A 17,923-nucleotide genomic window follows, 5' to 3' on the forward strand; every position below is an offset into this window, starting at 1 on the left:
GTTATTTGTCTGTCGATGGTTCACCATACTCAAGGCGGAATATAATTTTGTTCGCAGGTGTTCGTGTTTTCTTTCTGAACGCCATGTCTTATAATTACGTGGTCACCGCACAGAAGCCGACGGCCGTCAATGCCTGCATTACTGGTAGCTCAGCTCAAATATTTTATTATTGTTCAATGAGGTGCAGGCAGGGGCGCGTTTTGAGTAGCGACATCAAGCTATACACCAGCGCGCGTAGCTCAAGCAATCCCCAGGTTCAGATAGAGGCCTGTTGTTTTTGTGTTGTCCCACCGTCTCGCGTCTTTGCATCGTTTAAGCGTACACATGTCCTTAGTTATCTCATACACGCTCTGATTTGTGGTTGGGTAAACGGATACGGATAGGTGTCTTGGAGTCTCTTCATTTGTGTGTGGTGAATGCTTAGTTAGCGGGTATCAGACTTGCTGGAAATGTGCATAGCCATAATCGTAAGTGTTCGTCTATTAGATAGCTTCCGTTTCGCGCTAACCAGATGGATCGTATTTTTGGGGGCTGACTTATGTAATTAGTTTGCTTCGAATGCAATTTGGTTAACGCTATTTGACAACACAACTTGGTTAACGTTTGCTAACAAGTTCGCTAGCTTGCCAACTGACTCCTGCTTAGGAACTAGGTAGTGTTACGCTGTTGGCGAACGAAGTGTGAGTTAGGCTACTTCTAATGAATTTGAACAGGTATTTTGACATATGGCGTAATGCTGCTTTATAATTGCAGCTACATCAGTGTTTCATAAACGCGTAGACCAAGCTGCTGGCAGATTGGGGAGTAACGTAATTCTTATGGTCTTGGATATAAGCCAGACCTGACCTATGTCTGAGTGAATGCGCCTTTTGAGCAGAAAAAAGTGCAACCATCCAGCAATACAGCTGTTGGGACAAAACAGCACTGCTCTGTGAAATTTGTAATTGATTATTTGTGTGTGTATATTGTGCCTATTTGTGCTGTAATCCAAAATTATTACTTGATGTAGAAATTTGACTGTTTGACTACTATCTGCAGTCATCGTTCCATACTCAGCTGGAGCACCTGCAGAACAATTTCCATTAGTCACTTATAGTATTAAAGCCCAGCTCATTAACTGGTGCTAGGACTATTTTATTGCTATAAAAATGATTGTTTCTTCTCAGTGCTTCCTCATGTTCGACTCCTTTACTTGCACTAGTACCCACACCGGCTTTCAAAATGCTCTTCTGGCTTGGCAGTTCCTTGCTTGTATGTTATTGGCCTAGCCCCCCCCCCCCCCCCCCGCGTTCCTGCTTCAGGATTCCCGCCTCTGAATCGCTCTGCCGCATCGTTTCCCTCTAATGCATCATGTCAACACCCTGGCAAAGCCCACCTTCCCATTAACATAAGTGCTCTGCGCCTCAGTGGTGTATTTGTGTCAGTGGGCATGGCATGGTGGTTCCCCATAATACCAGTACCTCTAAATCAGTGGTAACCAACCCTGTAACTGGAGATCTACCATCCTGTGGGTTTTCACTCCAACACTCCAACCATAACAAAGCACACCCCATTCAACAGCTAGAGATCTCATTGAACTGCTAGTTACCAGAATCAGGGATTTGAGTGATAACCTACAGGACAGTAGATCTCCAGGAACAGGGTTGTTTGCCACTGCTCTAAGTTATCAATGGGCAAATGAACCTTAATGTTGAAAGTACAAAAGTTGGTTGTGTGTGTGTGGAGAAGAAGGTGGAAGCAGTGGCTAAGGTGATGATTGAGAATGTATTTGTCTGACTGTGAAAGTCATAGTTGCAGTTGTGGAGTTAGTGGGGTTTTGTCTCTCTGCTCTCAGAGTGGAAATATTAGTTGTGGTTATGTAAATGATCATGGTATACACTCTGTGTGGAAGTGACAGTTAAAGTAGAGTGTGGCTTTTCGATGCTCTGTGTGTGGAAGTAGTTGGTATGTGTTGGTATTAGCGCGGCTTTGATTTGATGCTCTCTAACTGTGTAGCAGCTGTTAGCGTTAGCATAGCTTTGACTTGGTCTCTCTGCCTGTGTAGTAGCTGTTAGCATTAGCATAGCTTTGACTCGCTCTCTTTGCCTGTGTAGTAGCTGTTAGCATTAGCATAGCTTTGACTCACTCTCTGCCTGTGTAGTAGCTGTTAGCATTAGCATAGCTTTGACTCGCTCTCTCTACCTGTGTAGTAGCTGTTAGCATTAGCAAAGCTTTGACTCGCTCTCTCTGCCTGTAGAGTAGCTGTTAGCATTAACATTGCTTTGACTTGCTCTCTCTGCCCGTGTAGTAGCTGTTAGCATTAGCATAGCTTTGACTGGTTCTCTGCTTGTGGCAGTAGCTGTTAGCATTTGCATAGCTTTGACTCATTCTCTCTGCCTGTAGAGTAGCTGTTAGCATTAGCATAGCTTTGTCTCGCTCTCTCTGCTTGTGCAGTAGCTGTTAGCATAGCTTTGTCTCACTCTCTGCCTGTGTAGCAGCTGTTAGCATTAGCATAGCTTTGTCTCGCTCTCTCTGCCTGAGTAGTAGCAGTTAGCGTTAGCATTGCTCTGACTGCGTCGGCGGTGCCCACGGTATCTCCACGGCTTTGACTCGATGCTCTCTCCTTCGCCACAGGGCACTTCACCTCCGCGGAGGACCTCAACCTCCTCATCGCCAAGAACACCCGGCTGGAGATCTACGTGGTGACGGCCGAGGGGCTTCGGCCGGTCAAGGAGGTGGGGATGTACGGCAAGATCGCCGTCATGGAACTCTTCCGGCCGAAGGTGAGGCCCCCGGCGCTGGCCGAGGAGCGGGGGGGTTGGGTGCTTTAAGTAAAAATGTCCTGTTCAAAAATAGCCTGATCGCAGTTCTCTTTATCGTTATCATTATATATGATATTTGCCAGCCAATCTCTCAAGCAAAGCTATTTAGACTCTGTAGCTCTCTAGATCCATGTGCTCCGTTTTAATAATGAAGTAGTCACATTCAAATATTTTTTCATACACACAGAACTTAAGATTTTTTTCTTCATCTGTGAATGCAGAAACGTTGCGGTTTCCAATTGGCCTATGAAGTAAAAATAGGGAGCTTTGGTTATATAAGTTATATCTGTCTGTTGAAATGGGGTCAGAATGTACAGAATTTAATGTTTTGAAGGGCTGAGTGTCTGTGACTGTTGTAGTTATTTCTGTGGGGAACCCTGAAAAGTGCCAAACTCTCGGTGCTGTATAGGTATGGGGGCATGCCCCCGCCAAGGCGTAACTTGGCAGGATGGCATACCTGCCATCCCAATCACCTGTAAAATTTTGGTTTTGATAATCAGCCGCAGAGTTTCCATGTTGTATTTTCTCGGGCGTTTTTTTAATCGTGTGTTTGGCTGACTTTATTGTGGCTGCAGTCTGTTCGTGCCGGTGGCCTGCGCCCTTCAGGAATCGTGCTGGCTTTGTTTCCACCAGGGCGAGAGCAAGGACCTGCTGTTCATCCTGACGGCCAAGTACAACGCCTGCATCCTGGAGTACAAGCAGAGCGGGGAGAGCATCGACATCATCACCCGCGCCCACGGCAACGTGCAGGTGCGCATTTTCACTCTTAGCTCTGCACTTTTCCACCGCTGATCACACACCGTACCGCACCTGTATTCCCTATGGGTCCACGGCTTCTCCGACGCATCGTTAATTATTCATCATCCGAACTGCAGGAGTAGAGAAGGCGTGAAATAGTTTTTAGATATCCTGAGTTTGGGGCTGGCAGAGATGAACGTGACTTATGGATTTAACTGATTGCAAAAAGGAATCGCTTCAAGTTTTGACACGGCGATTAATCGTTATCATAGTAATTAATTCCTAATCATTTGCCCCAAAGCAACAGCCAATGAAGGAAGCTTCTGCGATGATTTGAATAGCGCAGCTGTTGCGGATGAATGTTTCTCTCTCTTGAACGTAATTGCTTTTATTATGTTTTCGGGGCTGGGTGCACTCGTGATAGAATTTACGTAATAACGAAAGCCAATCTGAGAAGTTATGAGACTTGGAATGGCTTTCAGGACTATTTCAGGGCTCATCTTTATAAAGCTGCTCGCTTAAGTGAGCAAGAATTCTAAGCGTTGTGGAAATTCACTCCTGCAAGAATGGATAGAAGCGATGTATAAATTCTTTTTTCTTTAAAATTACTCGTCTTGCCAAATTGAAGACTCCAGACAAGGACTCTTTACCACATAACAGAAGCTAGAAATGGCTGCATTACCAGGGTAGAATCTGTGTGGTGTACCTTTTAAGGTATGCTGTTGTTAGAGGAAGATGTTGAGTTTATTGAAAATAAAACAAACTTAAAATAAGAACTACAGTAACAACACATTTCATACTACACAGCTTATGCTATCAGCCCTCACAGAGTCTGTGAAGAGTTGCCAGAGCCACGATGCCTGTTTCCGGCTACTGAAAAAAAGATTCATTGTATTGTTACTGAATGATGGATGATGACTTTATAGAAAGTTACTGTCTTGAGTGTGAAGGTGTTTTTTTCTGAGATTCAATGCCCGCGCCCTGTTTACGGTTTCGTTTTTTTTCCACACTGTTACATTTGGAAAATAAATGGCAATTATACGTTAGATATTACCAAAATATGGCACGTTTAAGTTCGTACCCTGTAGGGGTTAACTTATTTTCATGTGGCGATTCTGCAAGTTATGTAGTTTGACCAAAGGTGCTCTTACTTTTTGCATACCACTGTACAACCTAGATCCTCCATTGTGTCAAGTTGGTCAGTGCTGTTCTTCCAACTGATTATTCATTTATTCATGAAAAAATTTCTTAATGATATATTCAAAATAATAAATGGCTGCAGTCTTACTTGCGTTCGAAATTAGACCTAATTTCACATGCAGATTTTATTTTTTCAAGCTGGAGCATGGTTTGCCAATAAATCAAGAACATCACATATTATCTTTACTTGGTAGAATTGGTAGAATTATTCTCCCATTATTGTATAAGTATACCCAAATGTGAATCATCGGCAGCTTCAGTTTGGTCTGTGAACATGCTATTGTACCTTTCCTCACTGAGTTATGTGTTATTGCCGTGTGTGTGCCTGTTGTGTGGTTTGTAATGTGTGTTATTGCTGTGTCTGTGCCCGCTATGTGGTTTGTAATGCGTGTTATTGCTGTGTCTGTGCCCACTGTGTGGCAGGATCGGATTGGCCGGCCCTCAGAGACGGGGATCATTGGCATCGTGGACCCGGAGTGCCGCATGATTGGCCTACGGCTGTACGACGGTCTTTTTAAGGTCATCCCCCTGGACCGAGAGAACCGCGAGCTCAAGGCCTTCAATATCCGGCTAGAGGAGCTTCAGGTCATCGACGTCCACTTCCTCTATGGCTGCCAGGTCCCCACAGTGTGCTTCATTTACCAGGTACTGTGTGTGTGTGTGTGTGTGTGTGTGTGTGTGCAAATAAAAAATATCGTGTACTTCCTTCTTATTCCTGATTAAGATGGAAACCATGGTTAGATAACCCAAAATACTCATCTACATGGAAAAACTAACTGGCTAGATGGCAACAATCACTTGAGAGAAAATGAATGTTGAACTTCCTCCTCTATGCAGCTAGCAAGCTAATGAAATGGTTTATTTTTTGAAGTTTAGCATCACTTACACCTGTATGCATGACTGCATTGTGTGACAGCATTGCATAGCCAGTCAGCTCGCTAAAATGTACAAAAAACGATACCTAATGTTCAAGTAGCTAGTCACCTAGCTCAAATGTACAAAAAATGATAGCTAATGTTCAAGTAGCTAGTCAGATAGCTCAAATGTACAAATAAAGGATAGCTAATGTTCAAGTAGGTAGTCAGCTTGCTACAGTGTACAGCAAAAGGATAGCTAATATTCTGGTAGCTAGTCAGCTAGCTACAGTGTACAAAAAAGTGTACATTTAACTTTGTCGGAAGTGTTTTGGGTAATGGTTTCAGCTAATATTCCCGTCGCTAAAATGTACAAATAAATAATAGCTAGCTAACGCTGAGGTAATTTCGGAATGCCTTTAGGAGTAACTGCGAGTTTGCTGCAGATGTCACCCTCTTTTTGCGCTGGCTGTGTGTTTGTGTTTGAGTCGTAATGTGCGTTGTGGTTTGGGTCGCAGGATCCCCAGGGCAGGCACGTGAAGACGTACGAAGTGTCGCTCCGCGAGAAAGAGTTCAACAAGGGCCCCTGGAAGCAGGAGAACGTGGAGGCCGAGGCGTCCATGGTCATCCCAGGTTAGCCCCGGGGGCGACACGTCGGCCGTTCCCCCTTCATGCAGTACCGCGTGCGTGTTGGATAGGTGCCGGACCCAGTGTCTGTCTGTCTGTTCTAGTGCCAGAGCCATTTGGGGGAGCCATAATCATCGGGCAAGAGTCCATCACCTACCACAACGGAGACAAATATTTGGCCATAGCGCCCCCCACCATCAAGGTAATGACAAGAGCGCAGTTTGTAAAACGGGTTAATTCCTGTCTGATGCACCTGTATATTTTGCCTTTTGAGTTTTTACAGAATAATAATGCAGTTTCTATTGGGCAGTTTCCTTTTTCTGTCCGCAGTAAGTGGCATTATGGTATTTCATGGTTAAGGGATAATAAGTCATTAAGTGCTGTAATGATCAGTGATATTACATGATTAATGGATATTGAGTACTTAAGTGTGCTTAGGATCACCGATATGTTTAAGCGAGGTATTTAAGGGATTTTGCATAATTTAACAGTGTTGAATGATATTTAGATACCTAATGGTAATGCTACTTGTTCACTGTTGTATGTATTCACTGATATTACGTGGTTAAGGGATATTTATGTTGTTTTGTAATTATATTAGTTGCATAGTTATGTGATGATGAGATCAGTGACATGAAGCAATGACTCTTGGGTAAGTGAGTTTTCTTTAGCGTTATTTATGTGACTGAGTGTCTCCACACAGCAAAGCACTATTGTGTGCCATAACCGCGTGGACCCTAACGGCTCGCGCTACCTGCTGGGGGACATGGAGGGCCGGCTCTTCATGCTGCTCCTGGAGAAGGAGGAGCTGATGGACGGAGCCGTGGTGCTCAAGGACCTGAGGGTGGAGCTACTGGGGGAGGTGAGCGGGAGAGGGGGTGGGGCTACTGGGGGAGGTGAGCAGGAGGGGGGTGGAGCTACTGGGGGAGGTGTGTGGGAGAGGGGGGTGGGGCTAATGGGGAAAGTGGTGAGGAGGGGGTGGAGCTAATATAGAAAGTGGTGAGGAGGGGGGTGGAGCTGCTGCAATAGGTATGCAGAGGGGGGTTGAGCTATTGTTGCTATTGAGGAATGCTCTTAAGAAGCCCTGTTGCACTAATGGGTCTCCAGGCTAAGGAGTGACAATGAAACGCACTGACCCTGGATGTTTTAGGATGTAGCAGTCATGGTGCTCTCTCACCTATAGACCTCCATTGCTGAGTGTCTCACATACCTGGACAATGGCGTGGTTTTCGTGGGTTCCCGACTCGGAGACTCCCAGCTGGTCAAGGTCAGTATGAATAAAAGAGCAGCCAGTTTAAACCAATTTATCTTCTTTCAACACAATGTACGTATTCCAGAGTTTTTTAAAAATGGCTTGTCTAATCGTCACACAGTGGACGATTGGAAATTGGACTATTACTCGATGCGATTTTACACTGAACTGAATGAATAGAGTCCAAAATGGCAGAAACCTTCATTATTTAACTGCAACTATTTATTTTTATTAAGTCATTGCATCAGTGAAGAAATGCACTCCTACTTTTTCTATTTTGTAGTTCAGCAGGCTTTAGTACTTGGTTGACAAAACAAGCCTACATTTTCTGAAGAAAATGAAGCAAATTAACTGAGCCTGCTCCTGAAACTTGGACAGTTGGATGCCTGTGACATGTGACCAAATGGGCTACTTTTCCTTTTAGTTGCCTTTAGTATTTGGTAACTACAGACGATTTGGTTGTAGTCCAGGTCCTCCAATTGGTCAGTTTGATGTGTTCTGATCTCTGATTGGTCATTTTTTGGCGTTCTGGTTACTCCCAGGATGAGAGAACTCTGTTGTTCGGTTGAGACCTCCTTTGATGTGTTCCCGGTGTGGGCTCTGACTCGGAGTGTTTGTGTGTTGCAGCTGAATGTGGACAGCAATGATCAGGGCTCGTACGTCGCCGTGATGGAGACCTTCACTAACCTGGGGCCCATTGTGGACATGTGTGTGGTGGACCTGGAGAGACAGGGCCAGGGACAGGTAACGCACGAGCTTGGACATGGGCCCTCTCCTTTACACTGCACTAATACAAACCCTCTGCTAGCACAGCGCTAACACACACCCTCTGCTAGCACAGCGCTAACACAAACCCTCTGCTAGCACAGCGCTAACACACACCCTCTGCTAGCACAGCGCTAACACAAACCCTCTGCTAGCACAGCGCTAACACAAACCCTCTGCTAGCACAGCGCTAACACAAACCCTCTGCTAGCACAGCGCTAACACAAACCCTCTGCTAGCACAGCGCTAACACAAACCCTCTGCTAGCACAGCGCTAACACAAACCCTCTGCTAGCACAGTACTAACAAACCCTCTGCTAGCACAGTACTAACAAACCCTCTGCTAGCACAGTACTAACAAACCCTCTGCTAGCACAGCTCTAATACAAACCCTCTGCTAGCACAGTACTAACAAACCCTCTGCTAGCACAGTACTAACAAACCCTCTGCTAGCACAGCGCTAATACAAACCCTCTGCTAGCACAGTACTAACACACACCCTCTGCTAGCACAGCGCTAATACAAACCCTCTGCTAGCACAGCGCTAATACAAACCCTCTGCCAGCACAGCACTAACACATACCCTCTGCTAACACAGCACTAATAAAAACCCTCTGCCAGCACAGCGCTAACACAAACCCTCTGCTAACACAGCACAAATAAAAACCCTCTGCTAACACAGCGCTAATACAAGCCCCCACCCATACACAGGCCCTCTGCTAGCACGTGCTAATTCTAGCTTTACCTAGTGCAGTACTAACACAAACCGTCTGCTGGCACAGTGCACCACACTAGGTAAAGCTTATTAGCGAACACAAGCCCTCTGTTAGCGCATGCTAATTCAGGCTTTACCTAGTGTAGTGCGCAAACAAGCCCTCTGGTAGCACATGCTAATTCTAGCACAGGGCTAGCACAGACCCATGCAGATCCCTGTAGCTACCGCAGGGCTAATCGTTCTTCTCGCTCGTCCCTCTCCTGCAGCTGGTCACCTGCTCGGGCGCTTTTAAGGAGGGCTCGCTGAGAATCATCCGCAACGGCATCGGGATCCACGAGCACGCCAGCATCGACCTGCCGGGGATCAAAGGTCAGGCTTCAGTTCTGCGTTCCTCCCCGTGTCTGTCGCAACGCACACCTGTACGCCTTAGCCTTTTGAAGGTTGCATCCGCAGATGAGTCAGGAACATCAAACCACACAAAGTCCGATGCCACGGGAAAATGCCCACCGGTATTGCTGTCACCGGCCACTGTGCAGACGTGTGTTCATGCTCACCTCAGTCCGTGCTGTTCCGCGTTTTTATTTTATTTGACCAGGAAGTCCCTCGAGATAAAATGTAATTTTTCTGAGAAAGGCCTGGCCAAGATAGCGGTAAGAAAATGCAATATGCAACAATATGACGAACCAGGGATTTAAAGCCCTGGTATATTAGGGGCCTTCCGTTCAAACTCTTTTTCGGGTTATTCCGTGTCCGAGGCGGAGAATGCGAAAAGGCGGTTTATCTGGCGGTCTGGGGCATCAGGACCGCTGAAGAGCGGTCGCTTAGCGGTCGTTGCTCACGGACCTCTGTTTCTCTCTCCATCTCTCTCTCAGGACTGTGGCCCCTGCGCTCGGAGGCCGGACGGGAGACCGACGACATGCTGGTGCTTTCCTTCGTCGGCCAGACAAGGTGGGGGGTTGTGGGTAGGGCTGCCAGTTTGCCACGCAACCCGCAGTGCTTTAAACTTACATTTCAGCTGTTGTCCAGGGTGCCCTGGAGGCATTGAAACGGCACAGTCGTGTAATCAGTTGTTCGGCTGAGTGGCTGATTGTAATGTTTAACAAAAAAACGATCAGTTGACAGGGCCCGATTTGCCTTTAGCATGTGTAAAGCCTTTTAGCACACGCAAAACTAGTAACACAACCTTCTTCCTCCTCCTTCCTCCTGTTCTCTCATTTCTCATCTAATAAGATGGCGCCGCGGATGGCTGCCTCGGTGTGTTGACCAAAACAAATTCCTCGTATGTGTAAACCTACTTGGCAATAAAACCTGATTCTGATTCTGATTGGTGCAAAACCAGTACCGTGACCAATCGTTGTTCGTGTTATTGGTCTCGTGTGTGCCGAAAGGTTTTGCACTTGCTAAAAGTCTTAGTAAATCGGGCACTGCGGGGAGAGTGAACGGAAGGGAAGTGAGCATAGGTGAGGCGTGAGATACGAGCGCTGCGGAAAGCCTGTCTTTGAGAGAGCGGTTGCCACGGTATCCGCCTGGTACGCTTCAGAGAGGGAGAGGGATTACACAAATTTTGCACAGCTTTCAATTTAACAGTAAATCATCCAAAGATATTACCAGTGGACTGGCAATTTGAAATAAGCCAGCAGTTAAAAGTTAGATTGGCAAGGGCCTCAGATCAACACAGAGGGGTGAATTGACTGTTAGCAAGGGGAAAGAACTGCCTTGAGCCAGCTGCTAGATGTCATTCAAAATTTAACAAATGTTCCTGAGTGCAAATATTCCACATTGCATGAATCTTTAATCAATCATGCGATAAACTTCAGGGCAGTTCCATAAATTCCGTCTTGACAGCTTCCACAGTGTGTGCGCGCCACAGACCGCTGCTTTGCAGAAAATAAAAAAAATAAAAAAGAACTGAACAGTTGGCAATATGTGTGTGGTCATAGACAAATGAGCAGAGGGGACACAAACTGTTGTGTTTAACTTTTTTAAAATATCGTTTCAAAGAAAATCCATCACAACTGATATGAAAGTTTTCCTTGACGGAGCACTGTTCTTTACTGCTGTGGATGAATCGTCACTTGTGGATCAAGAAAGGCGCCGAGGATTTCGAGTGATTTTAAAAACGCGACTGCATTTGTGTTTAAAAAAAAATGTGTGTTAAATGTTGAAAGACTTCCTTTTGCACTGAATCTGGCTAATTTTGTTGCTGAATTCAGTGCATTTAACTTGTAATGGCCGCAATGTGGCACTGGCAAGTCCTATTTGGGCACTACCAAATTTCATTAAAGTTGACCTTAGATTTACAATCACTTGGAAGGCACTCTTACCAGAAAGCCATGCATAATAGCTTGTAGACCCAGGTGTACACTGTTCTTAGTCAGTTTTAATCTGGGTCTTGGAGTCAGTTTAAATCTGGGTCTTGGAGTCCATTTTAAACTGGGTCTTGGAGTCAGGTGTAAACTTGGTCTTAGTGTCGGTTTTAAACTAGGTCTTGGAGTCCATTTTAAACTGGGTCTTGGAGTCAGGTGCAAACTTGGTCTTAGTGTCGGTTTTAAACTAGGTCTTGGAGTCCATTTTAAACTGGGTCTTGGAGTCAGGTGTAAACTTGGTCTTAGTGTCAGTTTTAAACTGGGACGTGGGGTCCATTTTAAACTGGGTCGTGGGGTCCATTTTAAACTGGGTCTTGGAGTCAGGTGTAAACTTGGTCTTAGTGTCAGTTCTAATCTAGGTCTTGGTGTCAGATGCAAACTGGATCCTGGAATCAGGAACAAATCAGGTATTTTGGTAGCAACTGTAAACTGGATCTTAAGCTGCGTTTCCACCGCAGGAACTAGGGTCTAAATTTAGTTCCGGGGGCTTTATTTTACCCCCCAAAAAGTTCTTGCTCGGGGGGTAGTACTTTCCGAAAGTACAGGAACCTTTTGGGTAGAGCTTGCAGCGCTGAACATTTCTGATTGGTCGAGTACTCGCAGCATTTTTTTGTGTTTATTTTCAACCGCCATGTTTAAAAATATGCAGCCGCAAACCAATTTATTTTCATAATAACTTCAAATCAAACTTGTATGTTATGCGGCGCAGTAGCCTAGTTTTGGTTATAGCCTGCCAACGTCTTGGAATTATAACGTGTGCTCTTCTGTTCTTTTCTTCCTTAAGTATTCGTTTTATAAAATGCTAAGCATTCGTGCTGGGATAGCATATTACGTACCAAAACATTCAAACGGATTAATTCGGTTGCTGAATATTTTCTTCCGGATTTTCTTTGTTAGCCCGTTGTAATTGACTAAAAATGTTTGATACAGTTATGTGAGGTATGCGGTAGTTCTGCGTAATTCACATTGGTGATACAGTAAAAGCAAACTGGAAATCACCTTCCGCACTTTTTGTCAGGGTAAAATAACAGGTTAATTCTAGTAATCGTCCCTTTAGCTTTTTCAGATTGCCGTAATTTTACTCTGCCATTCTTCAATTCCACAAAAAGACCAGGAAGACTATGGACTAATTTATGGTGCATGGTTCGCATCTGGAGGGCACATTTCGCTGCTCGGCTAGCAGTAACTTCGAAGGAAAGCAAAGGGTGGCTGTACCACTACTAATTTAAATTTTCACGCAAGTCTGAGTTTTCGTTCTATTCTTGTCATTTTGCGATTAGCCTATATGGAATTGACGATGAGAAAGTAATCAAACAGCAAATTGTTTACAACGTGTGCATGTTTTCTGCTGTTGTTGCCAGTTATATTGGAAATGTGAATGCATTCTGTCGCTTCGGATGTCAAGACATGAAAGCGAATGTTCGCATAAAAACGTAATGAATGTGTTTGAGAGGATATATAAAACAGTTACAATCTGACTATTGGCCTGTTATATACTATTTGTTGCATAACAACGGTCCAAGTTCAACTACCAACAACATTTTTGCTCGACAACGGTAAAATATGCCCAAACGGCTGCAGAAGAATATTTCAATTCCAGGTGATTAAATCGATAAAAATCAATAAATACAAAAGTAACCATATACAGTCATTGTTGGTAGCCCGTTGTATATGAGTGGAATAAACCCCTCCGGGCTGTCCCGGTTATTAGAAAATAATGTAGGCTACTTCGGTGGTAGTATGGGGTTACAGAAGAAATCATACGACAGATGGACCGACGACAACGTCGCTTTTTCATACGTCAGTGGGCTAATTTGCCTAATCTTCGCGGGACTTTAGACCGCCGTGGAAACGCAGACAACCATGGGCTGAAGGAACCTTTTAGTTCCTTGAAAAGTAGTTCCTGGGACTAAAAGTTCCGGGTAATTTTGGTGGAAACACGGCTTTGGTGTCAGTTCTAAACTGGGTCTTAGTGTCAGTTCTAAACTGGGTCTTAGTGTAAGCTCGAGTTCGATTTCAGGAAGGGTCCAGATAATTTTTCTTCACGCGTTTGCTGGCCTCTGCTTGTTCTCAGGGTGCTGATGCTCAGCGGTGAGGAAGTGGAGGAGACGGAGCTGCCTGGGTTTGTGGACAACCAGCAGACCTTCTACTGTGGCAATGTGACTCACCAGCAGCTCATCCAGGTAAGGAGCCCATTCACACACAGGTACACCACTATGTCAGCCACATTCATCAGGAGGAATGTTCAGGGACATTTCCCTGGTCAGGTTTTGATTGTCGACATGTTAATGGTATTAAAGGACAAATTCCAAGTCAAACACCCAACGGTATTGTTGAGCGCCGAGTTGTAGTAACCGTGTGTTTGCACTTTAAATCAATGCCTCAGGTAAACAGAAGGGCAGAAAGGCCAATGACGAATTCACCCAGAACTGTGGAGTACAGTGGTAGCTGTTTCCCCTCGATTATTCTTGTGAACGTTTGTGTGTGGATAACTAGCTCGTAAGATTGGGAAAGGTAGCTCGGTGGTGAAGATGACTGGGTAAAATGGCTAAATGACATTTGGGGGAAAGGGTGTGTTCGCAGTACTGTGGCTGTGTGGTGTAATAGTTGAAAATAGTGGGTGACGACAGTGTTTATCGTTGATCACTCTGTGTGCTGAAGCAGTCCCTGCTTAAAGGTGTGGTTTTTAAAGATGGTCCTGATTAAATGAGCCCTAGGTGGTGTTAAAGGGGCGGCCCTGGTTAAAGGGTCAGCAAATTGTCTCTAAAGGGTGGTCCTGGTCAAAGGGGTGGTCCTGGTTAAGGGGTCAGTAAATTGTCTCTAAAGGGTGGTCCTGGTTAAAGGGGTGGTCCTGGTTAAAGGGTCAGTAAATTGTCTCTAAAGGGTGGTCCTGGTTAAAGGGGCAGCCCTGGTGAAAGGGTCAGTAAATTGTCTCTAAAGGGTGGTCCTGGTTAAAGGGTCAGCCCTGGTGAAAGGGTCAGTAAATTGTGTTAAAGGGCCAGTTAGAGGGATGGCGAGCGGAGATCGCCCTGTTTAAAGGGTCGGTTATTCGTCTGCGCAGATCACCTCCGGCTCGGTGCGGCTGGTGATGCAGGAGACCAAAGCGCTGGTGAGCGAGTGGAAGGAGCCGCAGGGGAGGAACATCAGCGTCGCCGCCTGCAACTCCACACAGGTGGTCCTGGCTGTGGGCCGCGTGCTGTACTACCTGGAGATCCACCGAGGAGAGCTCAAACAGATCAGGTACTTACACACCTAACGTACATGCAGTATACTCACAAACACACTCAAAGGTTACACAGAGGAGAGCTCAAACAGATCAGGTACTTACACACTTAACGTACATGCAGTATACTCACGAACACACGCACAGGTTACACAGAGGAGAGCTCAAACAGATCAGGTACTTACACACCTAACGTACATGCAGTATACACTCACTAACATACCAGATGCACAGAGGAGAGCTCAAACAGATCAGGTACTTGCACACCTAACAACATGCAGTATACTCACAAACACACTCACAGGTTACACAGAGGAGAGCTCAAACAGATCAGGTACTTACACACCTAACGTACATGCAGTATACTCACAAACACACTCACAGGTTACACAGAGGAGAGCTCAAACAGGTCAGGTACTTACACACCTAACATACATGCAGTATACTCACAAACACACTCACAGGTTACACAGAGGAGAGCTCAAACAGATCAGGTACTTACACATACTAGGGATGTATCCGAATCCGAATACTGTAATGCGATGGAACAGATATTTCTTCTACCTGTTGCTCGTTATTCGGATCCGGGGAAAAAAAATGATTGGATGCCGTGCCCTCTGAGCCCCGATTGGCCCCTGGAGAGCGAGCAGCTGAGGTCTGATCGGTCACTGTCCCGTTTCAGCTTCACGGAGATGGAGCACGAGGTGGCCTGCCTGGACATCACGCCCCTCGGGGAGGGCGGGGAGTCGCCCCTGTGCGCCGTGGGCCTGTGGACGGACATCTCCGCCCGCATCCTCAAACTGCCCTCCTTCTCCGCCCTGCACAAGGAGATGCTGGGAGGAGGTGAGCGGAGGAGGGGAGGGGAGGGGAGGGAGGGGATTGACAGACCAGGGGTGGAAGGCCAAATGTGAATGATCCTGAATGTGCCATTTTCTCTAATGCCTGTCTGTTCAACTGCACTTGAAGGACTTTTCAGGTCTGCATTGGTCTATTTGTACAGTATCAGACCTGGGCCAAATACGTATTTGTTTTGGATTCAAATACTTTCCTGCACTTTACTGATCTTGTCTGGTGTATTGCAACCAATGAAATACTCTCAAAAAGTGCAAACCCCGCCTTCTGGTCATATTGGCAGGCTCAGTTACACCAGGCAAGATCAGTAGAGCACAGAAGAGTATTTGAATTCAAAACAAATACGTATTGGACCCAGGTCTGAATTGCATGCAACTTTACATTTGGATTTGATTATGAAGGTTGGTGAGCGAAGGGAAAAAGATGGATTTGAGTGAGAGGGAATGTGAACAGAGCAGTGGGGTCCCAACCCTGTTCCCGAGATCTACCATCCATCCTGTAGGTTTTAATTTAAGCCCTAATTTGGCACACCTGATTGTACTTAGCAGCTCAATGAAATCTCTGGGTGTTTCATGAGGTGTGGCTCTGTTAGTTGGCGTGACAACCTACAGGAGATCTAGGAACAGGGTTGGGAGCCACTAGAATAGGCAGTGAGGGACATTCATATTGTTGAATGGAGGCAGGGAAATGGGTAGAAGAGAGGCAGGTATATCTGTATTCTGAAGACCGCTGGAGAAGTTGAGAGGTAATTCACACAGCTGCTGGCTGGGCAGAGAACAGATTACTGACACTGTAATACTTTATTGGCTAATGGATCTTGCCTTAAAGACTGAAAATGGCTGAAAGAAGCAGAGCATCATTTCCTCCCTCTTTTTCTGTGCTTCAGAAATCATCCCCCGCTCCATCCTGATGACCACGTTCGAGGGAAGCCACTACCTGCTCTGCGCCCTGGGAGACGGAGCGCTCTTCTACTTTGGCCTAGACCTTCAGACAGGTCAGTGATACAGCTTCAGGCAGGTCAGTATTGGACCTTCAGACAGGTCAGTGATACAGCTTCAGGCAGGTCAGTGATACAGCTTCAGGCAGGTCAGTGTTGGACCTTCAGACAGGTCAGTGATACAGCTTCAGGCAGGTCAGTGTTGGACCTTCAGACAGGTCAGTGATAGAGCTTCAGACAGGTCAGTATTGGAGCTTCAGACAGGTCGGTGATCGTGGTTCAGACAGGTCAGTGATAGAGCTTCAGACAGGTCAGTGATAGAGCCTCAGACAGGTCAGTGATATAGCTTCAGACAGGTCAGTGATAGAGCTTCAGACAGGTCAGTGATAGAGCTTCAGACAGGTCAGTGATAGAGCTTCAGACAGGTCAGTGATAGAGCTTCAGACAGGTCAGTGATAGAGCTTCAGACAGGTCAGTGATGGAGCTACAGACAGGTCAGTGTTGGACCTTCAGACAGGTCAGTGATGGGCCTTCAGACAGGTCAGTGATAGAGCTTCAGACAGGTCAGTGATAGACCTTCAGACAGGTCAGTGATAGAGCTTCAGACAGGTCAGTAATGGAGCTTCAGACAGGTCGGTGATAACGCTTCAGACAGGTCAGTGATAGAGCTTCACACAGGTCAGTGATAAAGCTACAGACAGGTCAGTGATCGAGCTACAGACAGGTCAGTGATAGAGCTTCAGACAGGTCGGTGATCGAGCTTCAGGTCACTGTTCCTCACATAACTTGGTGAACATGCGTATATTACACTGAAAGCTTCTCTGAAAAAGAGCACCTACTAAACGTACAATAATTTAATGCATGGTGTCGGCTGCGTCAGATAACTCTGCTGTAATGGGATGTTATTAGGATACTGTCGAGTGCTGTGTGAGGTAATCCAGGGTAATAACAGGATGTTACGTTACCAGCGATTGGTGCGTTCTAATACTGAGGTTGGGTCCCGGTGCCAGGTGTCCTCAGCGAGCGCAAGAAGGTCACCCTGGGGACGCAGCCGACGGTCCTGCGCACGTTCCGCTCCCTGTCCACCTCCAATGTCTTCGCCTGCTCCGACCGGCCCACCGTCATATACTCCAGCAACCACAAGCTGGTCTTCTCCAACGTCAACCTCAAGGAGGTCAACTACATGTGCCCCCTCAACTCCGAGGGCTACCCCGACAGGTGAGCGTGTCCGAGAACACGAATGCAAGCTTGGGGACTCGATGCATCATTTAGTATTGCGCCAGGTTAAATGGTTCTTTCATCTCATTGTAGCATAAGGTGGGTTTTTTTGAAAACGCTACTGGAGAAGTTTGAGGCTTAATGGAAAGGTTATCTGGGTGCCGGCAGTTCTTTTTAGTTTTTCTGTGTGTTGTGTCCAGGGCGTGGAGCTAATTCCATCTACTGTCCACAGTGCCTGGCGCATCTCAGAATTTACCAGCCAATTTCCGTTTTACCGGACAGCTAGATATTTGGAATGGAATGGGAACTCCCAGTGGTGGGTGGTTACCTGCCAAATTGGCTGGTAGACTAGACAGACTTACCAGCCACAGATTA

The 17,923-nt window shown here is 46.1% G+C and overlaps 1 protein-coding gene across 1 annotated transcript in view; it reads left to right on the forward strand.

Annotated features, from left to right (window-relative positions):
• ddb1 (damage-specific DNA binding protein 1) overlaps positions 1-17,923 on the forward strand; it is a 29,256-nt gene continuing 11,333 nt past the window's right edge. Inside the window, exons 1-16 of the mRNA XM_035396236.1 lie at positions 1-144; positions 2,614-2,762; positions 3,435-3,551; positions 5,163-5,384; positions 6,112-6,226; positions 6,325-6,422; positions 6,924-7,082; positions 7,404-7,487; positions 8,100-8,216; positions 9,219-9,321; positions 9,825-9,900; positions 13,393-13,501; positions 14,380-14,558; positions 15,224-15,384; positions 16,280-16,387; positions 17,341-17,548. Coding sequence (XP_035252127.1) covers positions 84-144; positions 2,614-2,762; positions 3,435-3,551; positions 5,163-5,384; positions 6,112-6,226; positions 6,325-6,422; positions 6,924-7,082; positions 7,404-7,487; positions 8,100-8,216; positions 9,219-9,321; positions 9,825-9,900; positions 13,393-13,501; positions 14,380-14,558; positions 15,224-15,384; positions 16,280-16,387; positions 17,341-17,548 — 2,066 coding nt within the window. The 5' untranslated portion in view covers positions 1-83. The remainder of the gene's footprint in view (positions 145-2,613; positions 2,763-3,434; positions 3,552-5,162; positions 5,385-6,111; positions 6,227-6,324; positions 6,423-6,923; positions 7,083-7,403; positions 7,488-8,099; positions 8,217-9,218; positions 9,322-9,824; positions 9,901-13,392; positions 13,502-14,379; positions 14,559-15,223; positions 15,385-16,279; positions 16,388-17,340; positions 17,549-17,923) is intronic.

Source organism: Anguilla anguilla, chromosome 16, assembly GCF_013347855.1.
Source record: "Anguilla anguilla isolate fAngAng1 chromosome 16, fAngAng1.pri, whole genome shotgun sequence".
In the NCBI taxonomy this organism is placed as follows: Eukaryota; Metazoa; Chordata; class Actinopteri; order Anguilliformes; family Anguillidae; genus Anguilla; species Anguilla anguilla.